This window comes from Athene cunicularia (assembly GCF_003259725.1).
Source record: "Athene cunicularia isolate RWA chromosome 2 unlocalized genomic scaffold, athCun1 chr2_part1, whole genome shotgun sequence".
In the NCBI taxonomy this organism is placed as follows: domain Eukaryota; kingdom Metazoa; phylum Chordata; class Aves; order Strigiformes; family Strigidae; genus Athene; species Athene cunicularia.
This window is the reverse complement of record NW_020799095.1, coordinates 35223864-35251060: the sequence shown is the minus strand read 5'-3', so window position 1 is coordinate 35251060 and position 27197 is coordinate 35223864. Positions and strand designations below refer to the sequence as shown.

Genomic DNA, 27197 nt, shown 5'->3' with positions numbered 1-27197 from the left:
GCCCCCTTTTGTATTAGTCGTTTATTGTAATGGCGATAACCTGACAGCTGATTTGAGGTACACAAAGCAGTATAACTCTCAGGCATACAAAATTGCTTGCAGTAATAAAGATAATTTATATGGTAACAAATAATTTCTTCAGGTGATGCAATTACTTGCAAGTATTAAGCAATAAACAGTGATAAATCTTGGGGCATCAGGCTATAACAGGATTTGTCATTAGGAGGTATTGAGAAACGTGCCTAACAGCAAGTCTCCAGAGAACTTAGAATTTTTAGAAAATGGTGACTATGAGGGACTGGGATTTTATAATTAACATGGAATCGTAAGAAGGTTGCAAGCAAAAATCCATAAAGATACTAAACCAAACAGTTTTAGTCCAGTGTTTTAAAATTGCCTTCTGTTACCATGGATCAGGGCGCAGAGTAGGTCTGAAGGAAGTACGAAGCACATCTTTTGAGTACATATGTTATGCTACAGCAAGAACTGCATCTTCTGACCTTTTCATTCTCTGAGTTACTCAGAGAAGACTTCAAGCTGGTTTCTTAGGTTACTTGGTGATCATCACTGCATATGGACTGTATACCAGTTACTGGTGCACAGTGACTTATTCTGTTGCACTACATCATTCAGCTGTGGGGGTAGCTGAGCCTTTCTGTCTCACGCAAATATCTTTTAAGGTTGCACAGAACTGAGTGCAATATAAAACTGCCCTGAGACTGTTCTAATCACACTTAAATGACTCTACTTAAACATGGTTTAGATCTTAAAACTATCATGCCCTAGCAGTTTCTTTAACTGCAGAATTCAATCCTTCTTTTCAAAAATCCTAAACAGAATAAAATCCGAAAGTCATTTGGGCTTGATTTTCAGATTGTGGCAAAGAGTAGGGCTTTAATTGTTTCTGAAGTAATTTGATAGGATTTAAGAGGAAAGTTTTTAAGAATAAAATTAATAATTGTTTTTTCAAAAACATTTATTGTCTGTTTCATGTTTACAGAGTCTTTTCCAGTTGATGTGATCCAGGAAAACTATGTCCGTAATGTGAGAAACTGCATTTTTTCAATTGTCTATCCTACACCTTTTAAATCGAGAGTTCGTCTTGTAGCTGTTTCAGAGGTTGGCTATTATTTTTTTGTCCCTCTCTAGTAGAGACTGTTGATGCATGTACTAAAATATATTTTAATATTGATATGCTATTTATCATGGAAGCATCTTATCAGTATATACTCGAAACAAAACATTTAAGACATATTGTGAGAAGTCTTTTAATAACGAAATCTGTAGAGATAACATGTTCATTACCCCTGAAAATTTGATCATATTCAGGTACCATCTGTATTATGTTTTTCTCCAGGAAGTTCTTGAAAATATTTTGGATCTTGATAGATCTGTCAAAGGAACATCTGATTTTCTTCAGTTTGTCAGTGGTGGGAAAGTGCTGCTTGGGTCAGTTCCATTGGCCCATAGGTATGGGGGTCATCAGGTAACTACGGCACTTGTTCTTCCAGGTGGGATTATGTAGGTCTTTTCATGTCAATTATACCTTGATAATGCCTGTAAGTATATGAACACTTAACATTTTACCTGCATATTTGTTTTTCATAAGGGGCTGCAGATGGAAGAGAACTGTAATATTCTTTCATGGTACCATGTCTACTTTCTCTGCTTCTGTTTATGCCAGAAGCAAATTATCTTTATAACTTCCATTAGCTGTGGAGTCTGCTTAGCACCCCTGCAGCCTGACAAGCTCTGATTCATGATAGGTATTACCAACTCAGGGGAGTGAAGAAAGACAGAGGCTCATTGCAATACCATGATTACTGAGTTAAGTTGCATTGAAACAGGTAAGATTATTCAAGGAAAAGAATGGTAGAATTTGATTTGTAATTTCCCATTAAAAAAAAATAAATTACAAGCTTTGTCAGTTTAAAGGCTCATTATACAAAAGAGACAGGGCTGTAGCTGTATATCATAGCTGGAAGGTAGAGAAAAACTGGGGATTACTGGTGTTATTCTTTTTCTGTGGTTTTCTGATTCATTACTGATGCAAGTGTGGAAATGCATCTTTAGGGATAATGACTGCCTGAGCAAATGTGCTATTACATTGTGTAGATCATAGAGAACCTACATGTAATTTGTACTGTTTCAAGTATAAGTGCTGTAAATGATGTAAGAAAATTATTTTAATTTTTGTCAGTTTGGTAGCTGGGCAGGTCAGCTGGGTGATGGAAGAGCCCACTTGATGGGAGTATATACAAACAGGTGTGCCTTCTTTTTAAGTGACTCATTAAACTCTGTATTCTATTGGCTGATTCATGAATAGCCCGAGGTGTGCTGTTATGAAACCTAATGGTGTTTTTGCAGGCACGGTGAGAGGTGGGAACTACAGTTAAAAGGGTCAGGAAAGACCCCATACTCCAGGTAAGTGCAGTTAAGCAATGTACACCAACACTGGATGTTTTCTGTTTGAAATGGTTTTGATTTCATGACCTTTTCTTTATTTCTCTGGTCTCTATAGGAATGGTGATGGAAGAGCTGTGCTTCGCTCTTCCCTGAGAGAATTTTTGTGTAGTGAGGCCATGCACTATCTTGGAATTCCTACAAGCAGAGCTGCTAGGTATTTTTCTTTTCTTTTTCACAGCATCCTAATTTACAGGTAATTTTAGGACTTGAGTTTCAGTGAGCATCAATAAGTAGGACAGTTAGTTTCCAAGAGGATAGATCTTTCTTTGCATATGTGTGTAATCAGAACAAAATACATCCCTCACTTTTGTCTTTGGAATGCTTTAAAGTACTGCTTTGTTTAAATTGGATAGATACTGTGTACTGTCTGTGTCCTAGGGTAACAGCTGTTGCTCACTTGGAAGACTGTCTCAACTGAATTACCTTAATTTGAAATCCAGTTCATTTGTAAAGAAAGAAAAAAGTGGAAGTTAGGTTGAGTGATTATATCTGACACTAACTCCCTTTTCCAGCTTTTCTGATACTGCGATCAAGATTTTCTTCTCTTTAAAAAATAAAATTGTTCTCTCCCTTGTTGCTCACCAAAAGACTTGGAAAAACAAGAGGACTAGATTCCTGCCCTGTAATTATAGTGCCTTTAGTGTATGTGGATAATCAGTGGGTCTGTTAATACAGTCTACATGGTTAATAAGTGAGTCTTTTATTGCACTAACATTAAGCATTTGGATGATTTTTTCTAGAATCAGGCCAAGTAGGAAAATGTTGAAAGTGGCTATTTCTGTGTTGTCATAGTCACCTAGTTGCAGTTTTTTAAGATCGGTGGGGAAAATTGTCTGTCAGATGAATAGATATTAATACTGGAGGAAGTACTAAATGTAGGTAATTGTTCTCAATTCCTTATTTGTTCAGACACCTCTTGAGCAGATAGGGAGATTTCATAAAAAAATAATTTAAAACTAATTCTGTTTGAACCAAGGATATATTCACTCATTTGGGTGATTTTCTCAGAATAAAGTAAACTGAATTTTTCAGATGATTGTGTTTAAAATGTCAAGTTCGTTTTGTTTTCCAAGTAGTCTCATGTCTACTCCAGCATTTCAGGCTTTAAAGAAAGTAAAACGTTTTGCAGAAAAGGCCTGTACTCAGCTGCCACGTGGCTAAGGTGTCTGCATTTGCAAAGTGTCTGCAAATCTCTCTAGCATTAACTCTATCACATTTGCTTTGTTGAAGTGCTGTGTTTTTAAATGACATTTTTGATAGTTTATTCGCTGACTTCACCTTGAGACCATTTGCTGTGGGTTGTTAACACAAAACTTTAAATCTGTCTGAATATCAGCAGGAAGGCATCTGGCAAGGTTATAACCTTTCTTTGCTGTCGTCTCAAGAAATTGTTCAGTGCAAAAGCAATATGAAATTTCTCCTTAACTGTGCACAAATTCTACTGAGTACACAGTGTGCTTTAGTTCTCTGCTGTCAAATTGGTTAAAGGCCTGGCCCTCTTAACTGCTGTACAAGCTCTCCAGACTGTTTTTAAGACTTGACTTGGAAAAAACCCAGCTGATATCCATATTTTTCCCGATGGGGAGCTGTTGTGCTGAGACTGGCGGGATGCACTTACAGAGGTCTTGTCAAGTCTTGGCGGAAGTGTGGGGAAATGCCTTACGGCTTATTACAGAACACCCAGCAGGTTGGTTTGCTCTATTAATTTTAAGTGCTGCGTTCCCAATGGGGTGCTACAGTTTATGACTGTACTGCCAGATAAAGAACACTTCTTCATATGGTACCATTTTAGTCAAATACTGTGACTACAAATGAGCAGTGATATGCATTAGGTAAAAAAAAAAAGAGCCAATATACATAGTTTTCAGAGTGGCCCTTACTTGCATAGGGCTTGATGTTCATGCAAAACAGCAAGCAGAGCACTTGAGAGTGTAAATTGCAGCCCTTCAACTGGAGCCGGGGGCAGAGAGGGATATAATACATCTGTCCTTCTGTGAGTGCTGTTCCAGCTTCTCTGGTGTAAGAGCAATTTCAGTTCTCCGTTTCCTGTGGTTGAGTGTACATCTGGTCTCCTGCTGCCTTTTCTCAAGTAATGGTACTTACCAACTACAGAGACCATTTGGAAATTATTTTTGTAGTGAGAATGTATGTATCTTTATATAGCTGCTCAGCTATCTGGCCAGCTCTTAAGTGGTGCATGTCCATTAACTTGTATTAGTAACTAACCAAATGTTGATGCCCCCATGGATTTTATTTTTTTTTTTTGTCAGTAATAAGAGAAGTGCTCGTATTCTGCAGGAATTTTGCAGAGAACCTGTTAAGAGTTACATAGTCCAAAAGAAACAGCTCTTCTGGCAGAGGTCTGTCCAGAACAGTAAATCTAGTAGCATTATTATTATGTCTCCTGCCCACTACTGCTCTGATTAACACAATAGTTTGTTAGTATCTGGGGTTCATTTCCTGCTTTTGAAAATTTTTCTTGAAGGGTTAAGATTTTCTTCTTCTATCACATTTATGTCAGCATTTTTTGTATGTAATCCTACAGACATACCAATCATACATGATTGTTTCCAAAAGAGGTTTTTTTGAAAAAAATTCCTAATGTTGCTTGTTTCAGTACAGCTCCAGTAACAGCAGCAGACTGATTTCTAGACACTTTTTCCCTCCTAGAACAATTCTTTGTTCTTTGCAGTCAACAGAGAACATTCAGTTTGGATAGCTACTAGATACCTTCAGAGATACCAAACATCATCATCATCATAATTTATTTTCAAAGCCACAGTTAGTGTTGCAAACTGCACTGTATAAGAATTAAGATTCCTTTTCATGATTTTTTTTGTACATATATGTGTTTATATGTATACCCTGCATTTTTGGTTAATTATTTCTAAAATTTTGATGCTAAAGTATGTAAAACAAGACTCTAGTGTACTCAGAATTTCACACTTGGAGTTGGTTTAATTCTGATTGTCTTTAGTCATATTTATGAGTGGAAGATTAGGTTTGCCTCTTGTTATTTTCTGTGTACCTCCAAGGAAGGTTTGGTTCTGTCTTCTGTGCAGTCTTTGACTACCTAATAGATAGCACCTGTAAGTAGCCACATTAAATCTCAAATAGCATGCCACCCAACTATTTGGAATCATAGAATGATTTGGGTTGGAAGGGGCATTGGAGTGTCATCCAGTCCCACCCCCCTGCCATAAGCAGGGACATCTTCAACTAGATCAGGTTACTGAGAACCCTCTCCAGCCTGACCTTGAATATTCCCAGGGATGGGGCATCTACCACCTCAGATTGTTTTTAAAAATCCAAGTTCAAGTAGCAGTGAAGAATAAAGGGATAATTATAATGTATTTTAAAGCTATGACTTTTTTTCTGTGTTGATACTATTTGAAGAGCTCCTGATTGCTAAGGGTCCCCGATCTGTCCCTGAAGTTCCTGAGACAACAATTTTGCCTCATGTAAAAGGGCAACCTCCATCTGATGCAACAGTTCGGTTGCTAATTTCTTTTTCCTTCTAATTTTGCTGTTGTTCTCAGGGAAATTATGACTTATTTACTGTTGTCATCACACTAAGCAAGAAAAGGTTCTGTAAGTATGTCAGTAGCAAAAGAAAGTCCAGGGAGAGTCTCCATCCCCTGCTAGATGCAGGAGGCAATTTGGTAACAAGTGATGAGGAGAAGGCTGAGGTGCTTAATGCCTTCTTTGCCTCAGTCTTTAATAACAAGATTAGTTGTATTGATGAAATTCAGCCTCCACAGCCAGAATACAGAGACTGGGAGAACGACCCCCTGCAATCCAGGAGACAGTCAGTGACCTGCTGCATCCCATAGACACACACAAGTCTATGGGACCAGAAGGGATACACCCGAGGGTGCTGAAGGAACTGGCTGGGGTGCTCGCCAGGCCACTTTCTATCATTTACCAGCTGTCCTGGCTGACCGGGGAGGTCCCAACTGACTGGAAATTGGCCAATGTGACGCCCATCTATAAGGTCGGAAGGATGATCCAGGAAATTACAGGCCTGTCAGCTTGACTTCGGTGCCCGGGAAGCTGATGGAGCAGCGCATCCTAAACACCATCAGGCAACACATGTGTGACAACCAGATGCTCAGGCCCAGTCAGCATGGGTTTATGAAAGACAGTCCTGCTTGACAAACCTGATCTCCTTCTATGACAGTGACCTGCTTATTGGATGAGGGAAAGGCTGTGGATGTAATTTACCTTGACTTTAGGCTTTTGACACTGTTTCCCACAGCATTCTCCTGGCAAAAATGACATCTCGAGGTTTGGACAATCACATACTTTGCTGGGTAAAAAACTGGCTGGACGACCGGGCCCAGAGAGTTGTGGTAAATGGAGTTAAATCCAGCTGGTGGCTGGTCGGGAATGGTGTCCCCCAGGGCTTGGTTTTGGGGCCTGTCCTGTTTAACATCATTATTGATGATCTGGAGGAGGGGATCGAATGCACCCTCAGTCAGTTTGCAAGTTGGGTAGGAGTGTTGATCTGCTGGAGGGTAGGGAGGCTCTGCAGAGAGACCTGGACAGGCTGGAGCCATGGGCTGAGGCCAACTGTGTGAGTTTCCATAAGGCCAAATGCCGGGGGCTGCCCTTGGGCCACAACAACCCCCAGCAGCGCTACAGGCTTGGGGAGGAGTGGCTGGAGAGCTGCCAGTCAGAGAGGGACCTGGGGGGCTTGATTGACAGCCGGCTGAACAGGAGCCAGCAATGTGCCCAAGTGGCCAAGAAGGCCAATGGCATCCTGGATTGTGTCAGCAATAGCGTGGCCAGCAGGGACAGGGAAGGGATCTCACCCCCTGTACTCGGCACTAGTGATGCCGCACCTTGATTACTGTGTTCAGTTTTGGGCCCCTCACTCCAAAAAGGACATTGAATGACTCGAGCGTGTCCAGAGAAGGGCTACAAAGCTGGTGCAGGGTCTGGAGCACATGTCCTATGAGGAGCAGCTGAGGGAACTGGGATTGTTTAATGTGGAGAAGAGGAGGCTGAGGGGAGACCTTATCACCCTCTACAACTACCTGAAAGGAAGCTGCAGAGAGCTGGGGATGAGCCTCTTTAGCCTAGTAGAAAGCGACAGGACAAGAGGGAATGGCCTCAAGTTGCACCAGGGAAAGTTCAGACTAGATATTAGGAAGCATTTCTTTCCAGAAGGGGTTGTTAGGCGTTGGAATGGGCTGCCCAGGGAGGTGGTGGGTGTCCCCATCCCTGGAGGTGTTCAAGAGTAGGATTGATTTAGAGCTTAAGGCTATGCTGTAGGTGGGAACTGTGCTAGGCGAGCGGTTGGACTGGATGATCTCCAGGGTCCTTTCCAACCTAGATGATTCTGTGTAAGTAGTCACTGAGATTCCAAATGAATGTAACACCCTCCCCAAGAACAGTGTAAGTGATGGAAATTGGACAACACTATATAAATGCAAAATAAATGCATCTTGCTAGTCAATCTTGGTAAGCCTGGGCTTACTGTTTGCCTTGTAAATACAAAGCTATGCCAGCAAAAAGATCTTTCTTTTTATCAAGTAAATAAATAAAATTAATAAAATATGACTTGATCTTCATTGTAAATTATTTTTCCTGAGATAACTTTTTAATGTTCATTTCTTGTTTGTTACAGCTTAGTTGTAAGTGATGATGATGTGTGGAGAGATCAGTTTTACAATGGAAATATTAAGAAAGAAAGAGGTAATGAACACATTTCAAAATAATGTTATAACAGTAACTTAATTCTCTATTGCAAAAATAAATTTCAATGTCATATATGTGTAATAAAAAGTGCTAAATAGACTTTATTTTCATTTATTGAGATAGAAAACCTCTCCTGAGAAAATCAGTCTGAAATGTATCTTTGTAAAAGAAATTAAGCCCTATGAACAGGTCTGCTATGATTCTAGCATATATGTTGTAGGGGGGTAGTTTTTATTTTCACTTGCCATTACAAAAATGATACTGAAAAACTGGGGAACCTTTCCATTGTTCCAACAGCAATGCCAGGATAGTGGGAACGTTACTGTGGTTGTGCCACAGATGATGCTACATCATCTACACCTGCTTTGAAAAAGAGTGGGATGGCACAGCACAGGATAAAAAAATCTATTTATGTTGGTATTTTCTTTGTTGCTAGAATTGCTGTGGAGTAATTCTGTTATTACTCCAGAGTACTGGAATTTTGCCCGTGTTTGCTGGTATAGCAAATCAGGTTTTGTCATTAAAATGTATGTGTAATAGAGTAATATACAGATTCATCTGCTATGTGTTGAGCATACTTACAAAAATACCAGTTTAACTATGCATATTTAAAGTCTGTGTATATAGAAACAACACATGACAGCTTTTACTATGGAACTTTTATTTTGCTGATACTCTGTTTACATTTAAACACATGTCTGTATTTAAGGTGCAATAGTGCTGCGTCTTGCCAAATCATGGTTTCGTATAGGATCCTTAGAAATCTTAGCGCATTCTGGGGAACTGGACTTACAAAGGTTTGAATTTAATCTTCATAGTAACTGTCTTAGTTTTCTTGACAATCAAATATATATTAGAATGCATATATGCAGTTGGAATATAGACATAAATTAGTTAGAAAGGAAAATTGCATAATTTGGAAAGATAACCTGCTGTCTTTATACCAGCTTACAAAGGATGTAGCCTCATAAGGGTAAAACCCCTTAGATGTTTTTGAAGGCCTGGATCTTACAAAATGAGAAAGGTTTTATAGCTGAAATGGTTCTGGTAATTAAGCTCTAGGGATGAGTTTTTTGTCTGTCATAGTTGTCTGTGAAGCTAAATTAACAGAAATACTAAATAAATTACAAGCATAAGTATGTTGTATAAAGTATGCTCTATAGAAACATGCAGAACCAGAGAAGTATACTAGGTAAGAAATTATTGCAGTTTTAAGCCTCTTAGCAATGTTAATTTGTGTGTCAGTAATCAGCGTGACAGATTTTTAGGTCTGCTGTAAATATTTAAAAGTTGGTAATTTCTCCTTAGGAGCAATAGAAATTGTTCTGGAGTGTGTAAAAACAAGCAAGAGTTTATAGCAGCAGTTGTAGTAACTGATAATTCAGTTTAATTTTCCACATTGCTCTATGCTGTCTTTCCTTTTTTTTTTTTTTTTTTTTTAAATCTCACAGCAGATTTTAGTTGTAGAGCTGAAAGGCAATTAAGGAACTGATTTTAAGTTTTGTTTTGTTTTGTTTTTTTGTTAAAGTATTTATGACCCATTGGATTTAAGGAGCACATAAAGATCACTTGAACTCATTCAAAATAGATGACTGCTTCCTGTCTGGTTTGGAGGGGGCCTCAGAAAGAGTGGCCAAGAGCAGGCCAAGGCTGGTGTGACTGTCTGTGCTTTTGTGTCTCCTCTGAGAAGGTCCTCCTGAAAGAGGATGTCCTGGAGTAACCAGCTAAAATTCAGAGGCAATAGGTTAGACACCCATCTAAGGTCAAGTTGCTAGATACTCGGATAAAATCATCACAGTTTGAGGAGAGTCAGTGATTTGCTCCAACAACCTGATAGGAAGGTAAAATCTAGATACTTGTGCACGCAGCTGCACAACCCTTGCCCAGGTCGGGCCCTTACCCAGGCTGCGTAGTTTCCTGTGCCAGCAGCACTGGCTGGCTCTGACCACAAGAGAGTCTTACAGAGAGCACTTAAATGTACTAAATGCCAGCTGCTCTGCTTTAAAGCTTTAGGTCTGCAAAGATATGCGTCTGATAGGCACTACACTTTTCAGTGCATTCGTCCCAATTTCCTGAGCCTGTCTTGTAGGACTATGCAGCACTGTTATGGGAATGGCCAGTTACTATGGCAAGTAACCCTACTTTGTAAGAATTCAGCCATAAAATTTTCTTTGTGAGGATGCTGATGGAGAATTATTCCTTGTAATCATATACTGCTTTTTTTGGATACACAAACTTTTTTTTTTTCCCCTAAAAAATTGCTATTACTACATGTGAAACCAGATCCTGGTGTGCTTCGGAAGTTTAACATGTGGGAATAATGTTAACTCTACGTGGCAGTCTCCAGTTATATTTATGACTGGAACCTTAGGTTTTATCTCTAAGCATTTGGAAGGCCTTAATCCAAGACTCATTGGGATAAGCAGACTGAGTTTTCTAATAACTGTTTGCAGCAAGCTGTCAGTCAGCATTTAGCTGTTTGAAAACAAGAATTTCGAATTATCAGTTCTGAAAGTGCCAGTTTTGTTTTAAAAAATTCTGCCTCTCCTATTACAGAAGATTGCTAGACTTCATCATTCAGGAACATTTTCCATCAATAGCCATGAATGATTCAAATAGATATCTGGTAAGTCTTTTCTAAGTTATTTTCCACAAGAATGTGAACAGAAATTATATAAAGCTTTTCAAATTTTCAAGTTTTAAAAGGTTTTAAAATTTGAAGTAAGCTTCCAGATTTTATTAGCAAAAGTTGGCTAATTCTCTTCAGTAAAAATCTGCTTCTTGGTGTTTTTTTTCCTCAGATATGAACATTATTCACCACTTTTCATTATGGAAATATTTATTGGGAAGCTTCCATTTTTCTGTTATTTTTTGTTGTCTTACTGCTCAGATTTTAAGTGAGTGGTGGTCATGAAGCAATGGATTATGCTTTTAGTATATATAGTATATACACTATAAACAGAGTCTTAGTTTCTTTTTTTGACTTTCAAATTTCTTTTAGGGCATCTATATGTACTTAATGAATTTAATTCAGTCTTTGCTGAGTAAGATTATTGTGCAGTTACATCATTTTGAATGTGAATAAAAAGTCCTGACAGAAGGAGATACGCATTTAAAATAGAATGCATGACCTATTTCTAAAGTGAGTCAAATGTTTATGATATTTATTGTATTCTATATTTTTGATCCAGAGGACTTGAAGTAAAAGATGTATTTGATTTTAGGAATTTTTCTCTACAGTCGTATCAGAGACTGCAAATCTGATTGCATTGTGGATGTCTGTGGGGTTTGCACACGGTAAGCTGCAGTAGATGGCATTGGCTTTAGAGGAGTGACTCTTTGTAGTCATATACTCAAAGATGGCTTTTGTCACTTGGTTCTTCACTTCTTCTGATGTCTTGCCTACAGCACTGTCTGTTATGCATTAATATACAAGGTTTTTTGTAACAGAGTTAGGAGCTCTTTCTGATCTTTCAGAGCATGCTTGTATCTGACAGAAGTGAGAATAGGGGAGCAAGAATTCTCAGAACTGTTGTAATAGTCTGATGTACAAAGACCATCTATTGATTTCATATATAAGTTTTATTGCTCTGAATTTGATGCATCTACATAAAAACCTGGGCTTTTATAGTGTATAGGATGCAGTGCTGTCCACCTTTGTTTCAGATTTATATTATGAACAATAAAATGGCAGCGCCTTGCTACTACAGGACCCAGTCAACTTGCAAGGAAGCAGCTAATTATCACTTTGCAAGATGCTGTTTAATACGGTATAGCACTGAAAACAAAAGGAAACAGTGCCACCTAGGTATGGAAACCAGATGCAAGATAGTGTATCAAACAGTTTCTCATTTGCATACTTAAAATGCATGCCAGGTCAAGAGCGAGAGAAAATTTATTTTCCAGAGTCTGACTTCTGCAAGATACCTGCTCCAAGTTCTCTAGATTCAGTGGATCTGTTTTACAGCAAATTTTCTTGAGACTACAGGGTTCAAGTGGAATTTTAACTTTTGTTTCACCTTGTTTAATTGCAGGTGTGTGCAATACAGATAACTTCAGTTTATTATCCATAACAATAGATTATGGTCCATTTGGATTTATGGACTCCTATGACCCAAGTGAGTGTAGCACCTGTTTTTAAATATAATTTTTTTTACTTAAAATGAGTTCTTTATATTAATTTTTGTAGTTTGTGTGCATGAAAACTCCTAACATTATAAGCAGAAAAATCCCAAGTATGTGTATTGTTTGAAGAGTTTTAGGGAAAAAAATTATATCAGAGGCCAGTTTTATGATATACTATACAGGTTGCACTTCAAGTGCTAAAGTTAATGAAATATTACTATTAAACCCAGTGGAACTTCATCAGTTGAATAGATGCTACAACAGAAACCTGGAAGACTAAAAAATGTGTATTGTTGTAAGCAACCAAAAGCAAAAGTGGTATACAGTGTCTTAACATGCATCATGCTCTAGCTTTATAGTCACAGCAGCTAAATGTGTTGGAAGAAAAGAAATCAAACCTACTCGGTCATGGCAACCTTTCTTTGAAAGTATGAACTCAGTCTGGGATTGATAGATATAGGTCTAGTATGTACATAAATAAATGCGTATTATTAGATTACTGTTTGGAGGCTGCATCTGAGTAAGCTTCAGAACCAGCAGTGGTTATCTCGCTATTTGTTTCTGTAAGACTGCAGCCTCAAATCAAGGAAATGTCACGAGAATAAATGTTATATTGATTCTGTTGTATTGAAAAAACAGGGCTTTACTGGTTTTAGATCTTTTTCTATATGGTGAGTTGACCCCAGTCAGCAATTAAGGACCCACCAGCCATTCATTCACTCCCCCATGTTGCAGGTTGGGGAGAGAATTGGAAGAGCAAAGATGAGCAAAAGCTCATGAGTCAAAATACATTTAAATAAGTTAAATAAGTGAAGGGGAAAAAAAAAAAGGAGGGGGAACACACATGACACCAACAAGCAATGCAAAGGCAATCACTCATCACCTCCCACCACCAGACTGGTGCCCAGTCAGTCCCCAGGCAACAAGTGGAAAAACTGCCCCTGGTTTTTATTGCTAAGCATGGTGTTATGTGGTGTGGAATATCCCTTTGGCCAGTTGGGGTCAGCTGTCCCAGCTGTGTCCCCTCCCAGCCCCTTGCCCATCCCCAGCCTGCTCGCTGGGATCGCAGAATAACAGAGAAGACCTTGATGCTGTGCAAGCATTGCTTAGCAATAGCTAAAACATTGGTGTGTCATCAACACTGTTTTAGTCACAAGTCTAAAACACAGCACCATACAGGCTGCTGTGAAGAAAATTAACTCTGTCCCAGCCAGAGCCAGTACACCCTGGAACCAGATAAAATGCTTTAGGGTTAAAATTCAGGTTTGAACCGATCACCAGATCTGACAGATGTGTCACAGGTCTCTTACTTAACACTCTATTTGTTATTAATGTCCTCTGAGGACTCAGGCAATGCTGTGTGCATTGATCATCTTATCTGCATTTGATCTGAGCAAGGGGTTCATACTGCATCCATTCAGAGACTGGTGCTGTAGATATGCATACATTTTACTTCTGGATACCGGTAACTTACGTAGCAGATGTTACCTCCCAAATGATGGCTTTGCATACTGGAACATGGTAGCCCTAATTTTTATGTGAATACATAAGATTGCTTTATGTACAAGTGAAATAAATCTTGATCAAGTGGTCAATTTATTTAAATAGATGTTTATACATGTTGCTTTTCAAAAAAATTCTTGTAAATCCTGGCTCTGGTTGCACAGTTGTTTGCTTACTTTGTGTGCTAAATAGTAGCACTGTATGTAGGAGAAGCATAGAACAAGGTGTTATTTGTAGTGTAAAAATGATCTCTTTCTCGTTAAACATCTGAATTTATTTTGTAAGTTGAAGTAGGAAAATGTAGTTTGTGACATATGGGAACTCATCTGTGAAAGATATGTTCTTTAGATTTGCAAATAATAGATCTTGAGTTAATCCACTGTAAATAGGTATCCTTGTGATCTGTTTTTAAATATTTAGTAACTTTAGGGATTTTATTAGTTTACTGTGTAAGTATAAAAATGAATACAGTTCAGTATTTTAACATTGATTGTTTATTGTAATTGTTGTGGAAAAGTAATGTTTTGTTTGAAACAGATTTTGTTCCAAACACATCTGATGATGAAAAGAGGTATAAAATAGGAAACCAGGCAAATGTTGGACTGTTTAATCTGAGCAAGCTGTTACAAGCTCTAAAACCTTTACTGGATCCCAGGCAAAAGCAGCTGTAAGTAATCCTTAAAATGTCTTAATGCTTAAAAGAGCTAGTGAGATGGGAGACCCACTAATCACCATATGCATAGGAAAGAAAAGGATTGGCTTTTTTAAGTGAAAACTGAGTCTGAATTAATGATTGGCCCGAATAAGATGGAGGGAAGGGAGAAAGGATTTAATTGGTCATAACAGCAGAATATGACTGGAAGGCGGCCCTAGATATGTGGTCCATTCATTCTCGTTTCCCCAAGGTTCCTTTCTCTTTGCCTATGGTTTTCTATTCTAAGCTTGTCCAGCTTGTTCTTTAAGATACTTACTTATGAAGACCATACATCCTTCTGAAGTAATAAGGTAGTATTTTGATACCATATTGAAAAGATTCCTAATATGAATCTTCTTTTGTGTGGTTTAAACTCACGACTTCTTACTCAGTATGAAAAGGAAGAACATTGTGTTTTATTTCTTTGTAGCAGATGTTTATGCATTTGAAGCCTGTTAAAATGTTCCCCTTCAGTCTTTTTCCCACTACAGATCCTAGTTGATTCAGAATATTAATGTGAGATATCAGACAGAAGAAGTTTTCATTGTTTACTGTACAGTAGGATTGTACCCACAGTAGCATTGTAGTTCCAGAGAATTTGACATTTCTTTTGTTTTTGCAGAGCTTCCCAGATTTTGGAGGGATATGGTGAGCACTATTACAGCCGGTATGCAGTTCCAGAACTCAGACCTCGTAGTCACAAAACTATAAATTATGTTATGTGACAAGTTCCTTATTTTGTTACTATTCTCAGTTTCACAGAACTATTCAAAACAAAATTGGGTTTTCTTGGGGAGAATGAGGATGACAGCTATTTGATTGCTTTCCTACTAAAAGTAAGTTTGCTTTGCTAATTTTGTTGGCAAGCTTCCTGACTGATACCCCATACATTTAAAAACTCTGATAGAAGTATCTTTTTTCACTAGCTTATGGAAGATACAAAGGCTGATTTTACAATGACATTTCGACATCTCAGTGAAATTACTGAAGATGAGCTAAAGGAGCTCCATATACCTGAGGTATTAATTAATACAAGCATCCAGTTTTAGGAATACTTAATATAAAATGAGTAAATCAGGCTGGACATAACCCTGGTGTAATAGAGATGTCTTGAGCCATGATTTGCCTGGGAAATGTGTCATTGTAGCATTATTAAGGGACAGGGAGACTAATATATGTGTGTCATGCTACCACCCCATGTTAAGCCTGTGTCTAGTACATTAATGAAGAGTGCTAATGAAAGATACATTAATGAAGAGTGCTGAAGTAAAATCTTCAGCCTCTGGTACACGTCCACTGTGAGTAGTTATAAATATTCATACGCAGGTGGGAATGTGATTTTCTTTGCATTTAAGATGGGTCTGCTGGAAAGAACTTTCTTTCCTCCCTGCCCTTTTTTTGTTTGTTTTGCTTAAAAACATACCTTCTGATAGTATTTCATGAGACACAAATGAAGTTGGACAGGGCTCATAAGTAAAATTTCAACCTTGGGTTGATCACACTATTCCTAACATGGGTTTACCAGGTGACCTAAACATCTGCTCTCAGGCCCATCAGCTTGTCTCGGAATCTAATGACAAGTAAGATCCCATCTCATCATAAACTCTTGCTATAATCTCAGCTTATAGTGGCCTCTGCCCTTTCTTGGGCTTAAGATCAGTTCTAAATTTTGCTTAAAGCACAGGAATAAATTTAGTCAGTGTCCTGCTCAGCCTGCTATCCCATCCTGCGCTGCTGCTAACTCAGCCTAAACTTATTCTTCAGGACTAAGGATAATCGTTAAAGAGATGAGAGTATTAAAAGAAATAAACTTCTTACCTGGATATAGTGTATTTTTAGAAATATGGCTGAAATGTTTTAACTCATTTTTATACTCGGATGTGGTTTTCATATTTTTTGACTCCCTTTAAAAAAACCCAAAACCAACACAGATGTGATCAAAACTTTGTTTTGTTCTTGCTTTTAATTTCCCTCACTTAACTTTTCCTCATTTTTTCTTGTATATCTGCTGTTTATCTGATTTTATCTGTATCCATTTCGTTCTTACACTAAAGTTCAGGGTTTTTTTGTCTGTGAGCTTTGGCTACTTTCTCTCAACTGAGCAGTATGAAGCAGCTGTTAGCTCAGTGTAGTCATCCAGGGAAGTCTAGTTTGTGGTTGATGTTCAACACTGGAAGCAGTAACCTGAAGCTGTTGTTTTTCTCTGTTTGTCTTTTCCAAGTTCTGTCTCCTCTCCATTCTTCCTCTCCTGTCTCTATTCTTCTGTGTCTTCTCCATCCTTGTAGCCATAAGTTTCCTTTTCTCTCCACACCTTATCTTTCTTTATCAATACATTTTCCTTATTCCACAATTTTGGAAAAAAGTCTCTACAAACCAATCTGTTCCATGTACAAAACTCAGAAGAAAGTAAAACCTGTAGTTTTGTAGCCTAAGAAATAAAATAGGTCAGACAGTAAGCTAAGGAAAAAATAGGGGTGAAGTGTTGGAGGTGTTTAGATATAATTTGCCATAGCAGAGATGGACTAATATAGATGTAACATGCTAACCAAGAGAATTAAATTAAATACAGAGGAGAAGATATTAGTAGAATTGTTGGAGAGAAAATTCTTTGAAGCGTCGTCATGTTTCCCTCTTACTTTTTTAGTATTTCTTTTCTTACTTAGAATTTTGTTCCTGTTAAGCAAAAACTGGATTACCCACGATTAACCGTTTCTTTCTCTTTAGGAGTTCTGGGCTCTACAGGATCTGGCTAAACACAAGTTATTTTCAGAATGGGTTACTATGTACCTCTTGAGATTAAATCGGTAAGTCTGATACAGTTTGAAGTGTAAAAATAACACCAAGTGTGTGTTTGCCAGAAGCAGGCCACTGTAATGTGCAATGATTTTCCATAATCTTTAGCGGGTCTGGTAAACTGTCCCAAACACAGTTTCATATATCTTTTTTGTCTTTATGGTTCTAGATTTTGCTAGATTCCATAATAATTACTATTGTAGTTCTATTTTACACACAGGTACATAAAAATGACATGGGAAGAGTGGTCTGTATTTGTTGTCTTTCATTGAGCAACTGATCATATTTCTCTGGTTAATAATTTTTGTTAAAAAACAGTCCTACAGATTCAGTTCAAGAACCCAAAAGTCAGGCTTTGCAAATACATAGGAATGATCAGTGTTTCATTACTAGAAATACGTATATTTTCTACTATGTAATAATATGGCTTTAGGATGACAGAGGATGGAAGTTGAACAATTGTGAATACACAGACTGGAAACCACTAGTGTTGCATAGATAGGGACATGCATGTTAGAACTTCCTACCAATTCTTTTGTCTTAAATCAATAAAGAATGTAACCTGGTTTTCTTAGTCAAATATGGTATGTATGGCTGATAGGCATGAAAAGAAGTATCTATCAGGTACCTGGAAATTTTAGTTAGTAAATACAATTCTTAGAGGAAAAAATCAATATAATCAAACCCTACAAGAAAGTATGAAGTTTTTCACTCTTAGAGATTTACACCTGCTTCTACTGAACACAAAAGCAGAACACAATGATTTTAACAAAAGTCAAATAAAATATTTCTAAAAATAAATAACCCTCCTTAGCTAAAACACTTTCCTTTTTCTTCTTTTTGTTTGTTTTTCATGTATAGTAACAAGGGTGATTCAGATACCAAGAGAAGAACAAGAATGACAAGTGAGTAAAACAATGCAAAGGAATCATATGCTTGGAGATGGCAACTATTTACATAGGTTTCTTTAGTGTTAGTTATTTTGCCTTTTGAGGAGAACTAAGATGTACTGTTTTTCTCAAGAGGAGAAACTCTCATTACACTGCTGCAAATCTTGCAATACTATACATTCACTGTAGCTATCTCTGGTTTCACCCACTCCTGTGATTAGATTCTAGCCACCTGTGTATGGCTAGACCTGTGAATGTGTATGTTCTTTTTGCATAAGCTAAATGATCAAGTTCATTGGCTACACTTGAGGCTCACTTCCTCCTTAGGGATCCTCCCTTTCCCCTCAAAAAATAAAAATAAAAATCCTTAACTCAATTGTCTGCATGCATTTATGAAGAAATTGGTCTGGCCCAAACCCCTTCTATTGTGAATACAGTCATATCAATTGACTGTTGAGGCCCAAGAGTGTGAGATCATGGAAGTGCACAGCATCTACTAGTCCAAGTTGCTCTTGTCTAGATTCTGCTGGTTTGGAACGACAGAGCACATGTCTGTTCGTATTTTGGGCAATTGTGAGAGATGCCCTTCCTCTTCTGCTGTATCTGCCTTTCCTGAGCGCAAGCAACATATTTACCTTGATCTGTACTTACTTCCTTTAGCAGTCTGTGAGTGTGCTGGTTTGTGTTGCTCAGAACAACACTGTTCTCCAATGATGAGCCTTTGTTAACATCAGGAAAGATTCTGGTAGGCATCCTGTACTGGCTCAATGGGCTGAGATTTGTCTGAGTGTTCAAATACGTCCATATCCTTTCTACATGTTATATAGAATTCAGGTTTCTGATAAGTGACCACTTTTTTTTTAAATGTACCTGGAGAAAAAAACCTCACTTACTAGTGAAAGGACTATCTAGTCATGAAAGTCAAAGGAAGGTACTTTGATTCTCCAAGTTATTCTAAATACAAACTGGTAGAGATACTGCATTTAGCTGTCTATCACAGCAGATAAGAAATTCTAAGAATTATTCAGGGAGATGTTTTTTGGATCTGCAGTAAGCTGTGGTAAATTTGTAAAATTTGCCTATAAAAGACAATGAGCAACTGAAAATCTATGGCCAAAAGGGAATGAAGGAAATGCAAGATCTGATCAAATTCTGCACAGAGGTATTATAAGCTTCAGTGTTACACTGCTGTACGGTGTTTTATTCTCATTTCTAATGGAAATGGCTGTAGTCTTTTGTTAGGTATTGATTGGCCACATTCTTCAAAAGCTTCAATTGATTTAGTAGGAGGCAGGAGGTAACACTGACTTTCAGTAATAAGATAGTAAAAACTACATAGGACACAATTTCTTATCACATGGACCTTCATGTTTGCATCCACATTTCTAACCAAGGCTCTATCCATTCTTAAGAACACTTCTTACAATTTTACATGTATTTTTAGAAAGTTCATATGAAAACAGTTAACAAGAAGAAAGGTTTGTTTTATTATTTGTATTTTGGTAGGGTTAAGAAGTTTCAACTGCGGGAATCTGTGGCTCTTAGCTACTATTTTGAGGTTTCAATCTCCCATTTTCCTCAGCTAAAATTTAATGCTGAAAACTGTCTAAACACACTTCTTATATTTCTGTGGTTTTTGAATTTGCTTTTAGAGAAAATTATGACATTGTGAGTTTTTATTCCAAATCAGAAAAAATCCTAGTTGGTGGATGGTCTTCTGCAAACCAGCATCATGTTCTTCCACATGCACCTCAGAGGATCATACAGTACAGGAGACAGACAAAACAAGGGAAAAGTTTTGCCTTCAGGATGGCTAGTGGTCTGTTTTGGTAGCAGTCTAAAACTTGATATGCAAAGATGAAGTTAGTTAAGTCTTCTTCCATGTAATCAGTTACCACTCTATATTCATACAGCAGAGGTGCTGAAATTTGTAACAGGCTACTGATGTTAATTTGCTATTGTTTTAATTAAAATTTAATTTTCCATTTAAAATCAACAAATCTTGTTACATTTTTGCTAGCTGCTCCATGTTACAGTGTGACTGAAGTTTCTTAGAGAGTTTTTTTTGTCTTTTACATCTGTGTATTTAAATAGATCTCTTAGATGCCCCTTGTGGTCTCTTTTAAATATTTTTTTTTTGTTCGTTTAAGTATTTGTTTGTAACAGCTGTCCTTTGTCAGCACACCTTGCAGCAGAAATCTGGCTTAACTCAGTCAACTGTGCATTTTCACCCAGCATTTCATGTTAAAGACAGAAGTCATGGCTCTCTAGATTTTTAGATGGGTTGGTAAATCCCACTAAATTTTGTATTACTGTCTTTAATACTGACTGACCTTGACTAGATTGCCATTAACACCTCATTATTCATCACCTTTCCCTCATCACTAGTAAGTGTAAAATATCTTACTCCTCAAAGTACATTACCTTGAAGCATTTGATCACTTACTATTTTTTTCTCAATTTAGTTTTTAGTTCTTAGTAGCACTTTATCTTTTACTGCCTAAATTTAGTTCCTTAGGAGCTGATCAGAAAGTTTTGACAATCCAAATCCCAATACAAGTCTATAATTGTATTTCTTTACAAAAGAAATACGTAAAAAAAAATAATGTAGACCAGATCATAAAATACTCATAAGCGCACAAAATTTCTTCTGCTTTGTCATTTTCTTATCTGTCTTGTCTTGTTCTTTCATAATTATCTTGTCAGTTGTGTTAATTACAGATATTTTTAACACCACTGTGAAACCTGTCAATTTGCAATTGTTAAGAATGTATTTATGGGACAAATATTCTCCTGCTAATATGAGTCATGGTTTTAATGTGAATTATCATTTTTTTAATGAGTCATATGTTAACTTCTCCACCTTCAAAATATTCTTTTTATATTGTTATCACAGTTTACTATTGAAAACCCATTTACTGAATTAAATCAAATACTTGGCCAGAGCAAATTATTTTGCCAAGTGCGAAACCATACTTTTGTAGCAGTTTAGGGCAGGGTGTTGTTATATCTGTGTGGAGGTTATCAGGGTTCCAAATAGCTAGTCATATTTATTGGATTTTGTTTGATGTATGTAAGTATGTACAGAACAGCAGTAATCTGAAAAAGAAGAATGTCTGCATCTCAGTCTTTGTTCTCGTGGAAGTCAGCACCTGGATGTTGTGCCAGAATGTTGTTCGATTAACTGGACAGTTTTTATAAAGGAGGGAGTAGCAGTGCCACCTGAGATGCTTCTGCTTTCAGCCCATATTCTGATTTATAACAGAGCTTCACCTTCTCTCTTCTGGCAGGAACATGAGTGGTCAGAGTTCAGCACTTAGAGCAGAGTGGTTACTGTGTCCTTTACTTGTCTAAATAACATAAAGACCCTTGGTGCAGTGCTGACATTTGTATGTCAAATCTTGTGGCTTAAAATGGCAATCATTCAGTTCCAGACATAAAGAATGTTATTGTATTGTGATACATAAAAGAGTCATGCAAGTGTTGTTCCACTGATTATATAGCTTCAGTAAATTCTAGTTTGTTAGCTGGTTAAATGGTGCTCATTAGAAGAAGTGCTTATTACAGAGAAGCCTGCTCACTGCACTAGGCATTAATTCTGTATCGTGAGCTATTAAATCTGAATAAAATCCTGCAATTGTCTGACTGCAGAACCTTAGGAGGAGCCAATCATAGTGTTTCTCAAAGACATCAATTGTCTTGGTAGCCAGCTAAGATAGATAAACAAGTTATGTTTGCAAGCTGAAGAAACAGTACAAGGAGATTGCGAGAACACAGTGACTTGGGAAATGAAAATAGATTGTTTAATCCCTTTATCCAAAACATTGTTTCTGATCATCCCCCTCCTAATATATTATTTGTAAGTAAAATAACATCATAGCTAATTGGAGGAATTGAGTGTAGGGAAATTGAGGACGGTGATTCTGATGAGTATTTTGCTTTCTCTAATACCCTCTTTCAAATATGCTGTATATACAAGAATATTTTATAAAGCTACAGGATTTTTGAAACAAATATATAAAATATGAGGTTTGAACTAACATTTATTTATATAAAACCTACTGGGACATCAGTGGAAAGTGAAGGAACAGATGAGTTTGTGTATATCCATAAATCACAGACTTTTGGTTCCAACTCTGAGGGTGATAATGTGTCTGGTATCACTGATAATTTCTTCAGGTAATATCAGCTACTGATTTGGGGAAAATATGCAGACCAATGTCAAGATATACAATGCAAGCCTGAAATGTTTGTTACAATTGATCTGTAATATTGTTTTGATCATTAATTAAAGGGAAGACTTTCTGAAGTAGAATCCTAGGCTTTAATTGCAGAGCAAAAGTAAGAGTTGTATTGATGTTATCTGCTAAAAAATCAGTAATAAAAGTCATGTGTGCTTATGAGAATCACCATGCAGTGTGACAGAACTCCTTTTCTAATTTGTTAGTTGCTGTTCTGTAAGATACAGCTTGGGGTACTAATTCAGAAGTTTAATTTGCAATGTCTGTACCTATTAGCGCTGTCCCTAGCGCTAATCAGACACAGTCAGCCTGGAACATGCCAGAGAAGCTGTGTAGCTGTCATGGGTGTTTCCAAGAAGATAGAGCAGGCAGTTGTGGAAAAAAACCTGTGGAACCCACCAGGAAACTAAAAGGAATGGCAAAGTTGAAAAAGTAGTTTCTAAAAAATACAGCTGAAATCCAACATTAAAGGCTTTTATGGCCAAACTTTTGATGTATGATATAGAAGAAGGAATATCTAAGTACATATACTTCAATGAATATCTCAGCAATTCCTTTTTACATTAAACAATATTCATTTTTATGATCTCCAGGAATGTATTGACAACATTTAAATACGCTTTCCAAAAATGTATCAGGAACTTAGGCCGTGGTAAACTAATAATTGAAAAGTCTGCTGGTGTTCCTAACTGGCAATCCTTTGTGTATCAATATGATGTTCTATACTGTTCTGATTTTTATTTGGTGCTTTCACATTACTGATGCAAGCTTTAAATAATCCTTTTAGCAGCTTATAAAAATAATTAATTCCTTTTTTATGCATTTTTTTTCCTTGATCGGCAAATTAAACATTCTTGCTGATTTCAATGACACATTTAAATTATTGTGTTTTGCTTTTGTTGAATATGTCTAACTAAATTTAAGACTATTTACTTTTGGTTTCAGCTGTTAACCCTAGATACATACTTAGGAATTGGATGGCAGAATCAGCAGTGCAAAAAGCTCATTTGAATGATTTCTCGGAGGTAAAATTATTTCTTTCTTTCTTGACATATTTATTAATCATTGGCATAATTGTTAATGGAAGAGTTGTTGCATATACACTTTGAACCTGTATTACTCTTTGACCGACACTGTACTGTCTTAATACCAATTACTATTAAAAATACTAATAAAACTATGAATACTATTAATTATAACATAAATAGTAATGAGTGTATTAATAGTAGTACTAACAGTAGTAAGCAGCTCATGGACTAGTTTCTGGAGCCAAGAGTGTGCATAATACGAAGTGGCAAAGACTTCTCTTGTTTGAAAGAAACCATTCTGTGTAAAAACTTACCCATTTTAACTGCTTCTAGGTTCATCTACTACAGCAGATTTTACAACATCCCTTCCAGAAACAGCAGGCTGCAGAGAAAGCAGGCTACTCCCTGCGGCCCCCAGTTTGGGCCAAGGATCTTAAAGTAAGCTGCTCGTCCTGAGGGAAATTTGAACAAGCAAGAAAACTGATCAAGGTCAAAGCTCAGGCCTTCAAATAGGATTAATGGATCAAGCCACAGGAGCTTCTCTCCTTATACTTTGTGGACTGGAATCTACTGCTCTGCAAGAAAAGGTCTTGACCAAATTTATAAAGCCTAAAGATTAAAGACCCCTATGTATGGTTGCATCAGCAAATTATATTGGCATTTATAACTCTACCTTTCATATTCAGTTGTGCATTAATTTGAGTCCCAGTATTTAAGTTATGTCACACTGTCACCCTTAACGTCTCAGAATTCATGGCTGATCAGGTGGGTTTCAATATTTTAATGTCTGGTCAGTTTAAAATCCATCTAAGTGAGTTTTAATTATACGTTATTTTAATTAATGTTCTCCTTGCTGTTACACACTGTTCAAATATAATTGTATGCTGAAGACATAAATGTTCTTAAGTCTTTTGCAGAGTTGGAACAGAGGATCACCTTACACTTAGATCTGGCCACCTTTCCTCTTTTTGACCTTGTTTTGTCCCATTAAACTGCCAACAAACATTAAAGGAAATTCAATTTAAATAGTGAGAAAAGGTGTCTGCTTGGGAGTGGCTTGCCCCAAAATAAATTTTGGTGTCTGTGCCAGTGTCAGGTGCCTATCAAGCCTGGCTCACTACTCTTTGAAAGCGTACCTTTTGTTATCAGTAGAGAGATTGTTGGTACATGGATATAATGCCTAGGGAAATTTTCACTGGTTGGACATGGAAAAAGAATTTCTTGGAAGTATCTCACTATGTATGTAGTCGGGTCAATATGCTTTTTGTATGCAACTACCTGATACTGTAAGGGACTAACAGAAATCTTGCAGGGAAAGTATTTAAAATTCAACTGAACCTGTTCCATTGAAGTCCTCTGCGTAACAGAGACAGTAGTCTTTTGAGTCCTGGATCTTATTTATCCTTGTTTGATACTAAACAAAACTTAGTATGTAATTAAGCCAAATCTAATACATAAGCAATCAGGTCCAACGTTATGCTAGAAAATGTACAGCAAAAATAACTGATTTGGGGGTTTTGTTACTTCTTAATGTTACCTTGTCTCTTCTCAAATCCAAAATGGATTGATCTGTTATCTTCAAATTTCTTGAGTGCCGCTTGATTCTGAAATAGAGGCTATTAAGTGGTGTAATTAACATTTCACAAATCTATTTCTAGAAATATAATTAATGTGGAAAAAATCTGTATTATTATAAATCTTCAGTGACTACAAAATATTTGAATGCCTTTACTTCTTAACTATAATCAACACAATTATTCAGGATGGTTTTCCCTCAGATATGCAACTGTTCAAATATAAATACAGTTGTTCATATGTAAATAGAAGTATCATATGGTGAGAACAAGGTTTCTGAAAGTCCAGTCAGAAGATTAAGCAATTTACACAAGTTCAGCCTGGGTTAACTTTCCTTGTGCAGGTAGTAAATGCTCTTCTGCCACCACTGGGATTAGTGTTTGTGCTGGCAACACCTCCAGGTACGAGTGGGCTGCTGGGGATGCCTGTAGAAGCCCTTCAGAAGCAGGCTGCACTCCCAACTGATGGAAACAGTGGTGTTGATGTCTCTTCTCAGATAATTGCAAGCAAAATAGCGTGTTGTGATGAAATGTGTGAACATCAATGTTACCAGCTGCAGTGGAATGAGGTGATGACTTGAAGATTAACATATTTGTGCCCACATGGTAAATACAGCAGCTTGGGCCCTGGTTTCCAATTAGGTGAAAGGAAAGAATCTCATTTGTGTTGAAACAAACATCTAGTAAGTTTCTTTTGTGTGGGGGCCAAACATGGCTAATGGAATTTAACCTCATGGAATAATTGCATAAATACAAAGCATTTTTATACTGCTTTTTTCTTCAAAGTGTTTTATAAATGTTAAATCCTTTTAGTAACAGTAGTTAATGGACCTCTGCTTCACCCATAGTTAAAGGCAGAGAAAGCCTCCAGCATTATGATACAAAACCAGAATATCCCCGATGGGAGCTATTTTACAAGCAGTGATATATGTACTGCCCAGTGTGCTCATTGTGAGGCTTTTCTCAGGTTCTTGAAAAACATCTGAAAGAATAAAGCAAGCCCTGAAAATTGGTTTCACATATTCCTCTGACTGCAGAGAGTAGGTCAGCTACTTCTCTTCTCCAGTTCATTCACAGACTCAGTCATGCCCCCTTTCCTTGATTTATGTGAAAGCAAATCTCCATTTTTTCCCCCCTAGTTTTACCATGCAGCGTACATCAGCTGCTTTTAGAAATGATAGTCCAATTTCATGTCAGCGCTGATTGCTAATGGCAAACTGCCGTAGAATATTCTGCAAGACCATGAGAATTCATAACTATTAACGACACTGAATCTCTTCTGTTCTGCATGTTGCCCTCAAAAGGAATATACGTTTCCCAGTTACTGTGAGACTGTCAGCGATAAGTCATAAATAGTTCTGTCCTGTAATTTTGCCACATTATCAAGTTTCTACTTTGCCACTCTCAAAGTCCCTGACAAATAGTGCGTGAAAAACACATGGTTACCTCAACGCTACCTTTTAATGGTGTTTTGTAAAAGTAGAGAAATGAGCCCACATCATACTCAGCATTTTGTACAACCTCCCTTTGCACTTCTAAGTTTTAATCATTATGGTTTTTCATGACGATGTAAGCATTAATATGCTGTTTCGTCATGTATTCCCTAAAATCCTTGTCTTCCACCTGTGGTTCTGGAGTTGCATCTTCCTTCATGCTACATAATAAACACAGCAGTGATGGAAGAGCTTATGGGGAATAAAAATCCTGTGGCTGGTAAGCAAAAAGGCGTTTCTTTGTACTCTCATCCTCTTTCTGTAGCAGAGGATGGTTACGAGGGGCAGCAGTGTTGACCCTCTGCATGTGGACCTCTCCATGACTGTAACCTTTCTAACCCTAAGGATGGTGTTTGCCCAAAGGAGGTCCTTTTTGGTATCAGTGATGCAAGAATCTGATGAAGATGACAGCTACTGAGACTGCTTCCATTTGAGGTATGGAGAAGGGTTGAAAATAGCATGCTGCAATTTAAGGTATTTTCAGGCTAAAATACTGTAATCTCTAGTAACAAACATACTACTGCAATCTACAGGAATAAGGTTTCATATGGCAATAGGTTAGATGTGGAAGGATTCATTTCTGGTTTTTATAAATGCTTTGATTTACAGTCTTGGAAAGGAAGATCTTTCTGTATTTTGCAGCATAATTTTTGTACTGAATAAAGCCAGATAATTGTGTATCATTAA

At 37.3% G+C, this 27197-nt stretch overlaps 2 protein-coding genes across 4 annotated transcripts in view; one reads left to right on the top strand and one right to left on the bottom strand.

The window, feature by feature from the left end:
• Nucleotides 1-23783, bottom strand: part of PDSS1 (decaprenyl diphosphate synthase subunit 1) — a 48807-nt gene extending 25024 nt beyond the window's left edge. For 2 of the 3 annotated variants that reach the window (XM_026842086.1, XM_026842089.1), the window contains exon 1: nucleotides 23758-23781. The gene's annotated coding sequence lies outside the window, so the exon portion shown is untranslated. Of the gene's footprint in view, nucleotides 1-23757 lie in introns of all 3 variants that reach the window. The other variant, XM_026842088.1, reaches the window with a different exon arrangement.
• On the top strand, nucleotides 41-27197 carry LOC113476460 (UPF0061 protein Pfl01_0444-like). The gene is made up of 19 exons (XM_026842084.1): nucleotides 41-595; nucleotides 1001-1119; nucleotides 1358-1486; nucleotides 2201-2265; nucleotides 2368-2424; nucleotides 2522-2620; nucleotides 8099-8166; nucleotides 8879-8966; nucleotides 10726-10795; nucleotides 11394-11466; nucleotides 12204-12287; nucleotides 14335-14464; nucleotides 15114-15158; nucleotides 15246-15327; nucleotides 15418-15510; nucleotides 17216-17295; nucleotides 18146-18189; nucleotides 23361-23440; nucleotides 23777-27197. Exons 1-19 carry the CDS (start codon nucleotides 574-576, stop codon nucleotides 23897-23899), a joined length of 1551 nt encoding a protein of 516 aa, XP_026697885.1. The 5' UTR covers nucleotides 41-573; the 3' UTR covers nucleotides 23900-27197.

Excerpts from the sequence above, each read along its gene's own strand:
- LOC113476460 (XM_026842084.1), top strand. The coding sequence starts at position 574 with ATGGACTGTATACCAGTTACTG. Across the intron at positions 12,288-14,334 it reads TATGGACTCCTATGACCCAA|ATTTTGTTCCAAACACATCT; the intron begins GTGAGTGTAGCA and ends TGTTTGAAACAG. Across the intron at positions 15,511-17,215 it reads AGGAGCTCCATATACCTGAG|GAGTTCTGGGCTCTACAGGA; the intron begins GTATTAATTAAT and ends CTTTCTCTTTAG.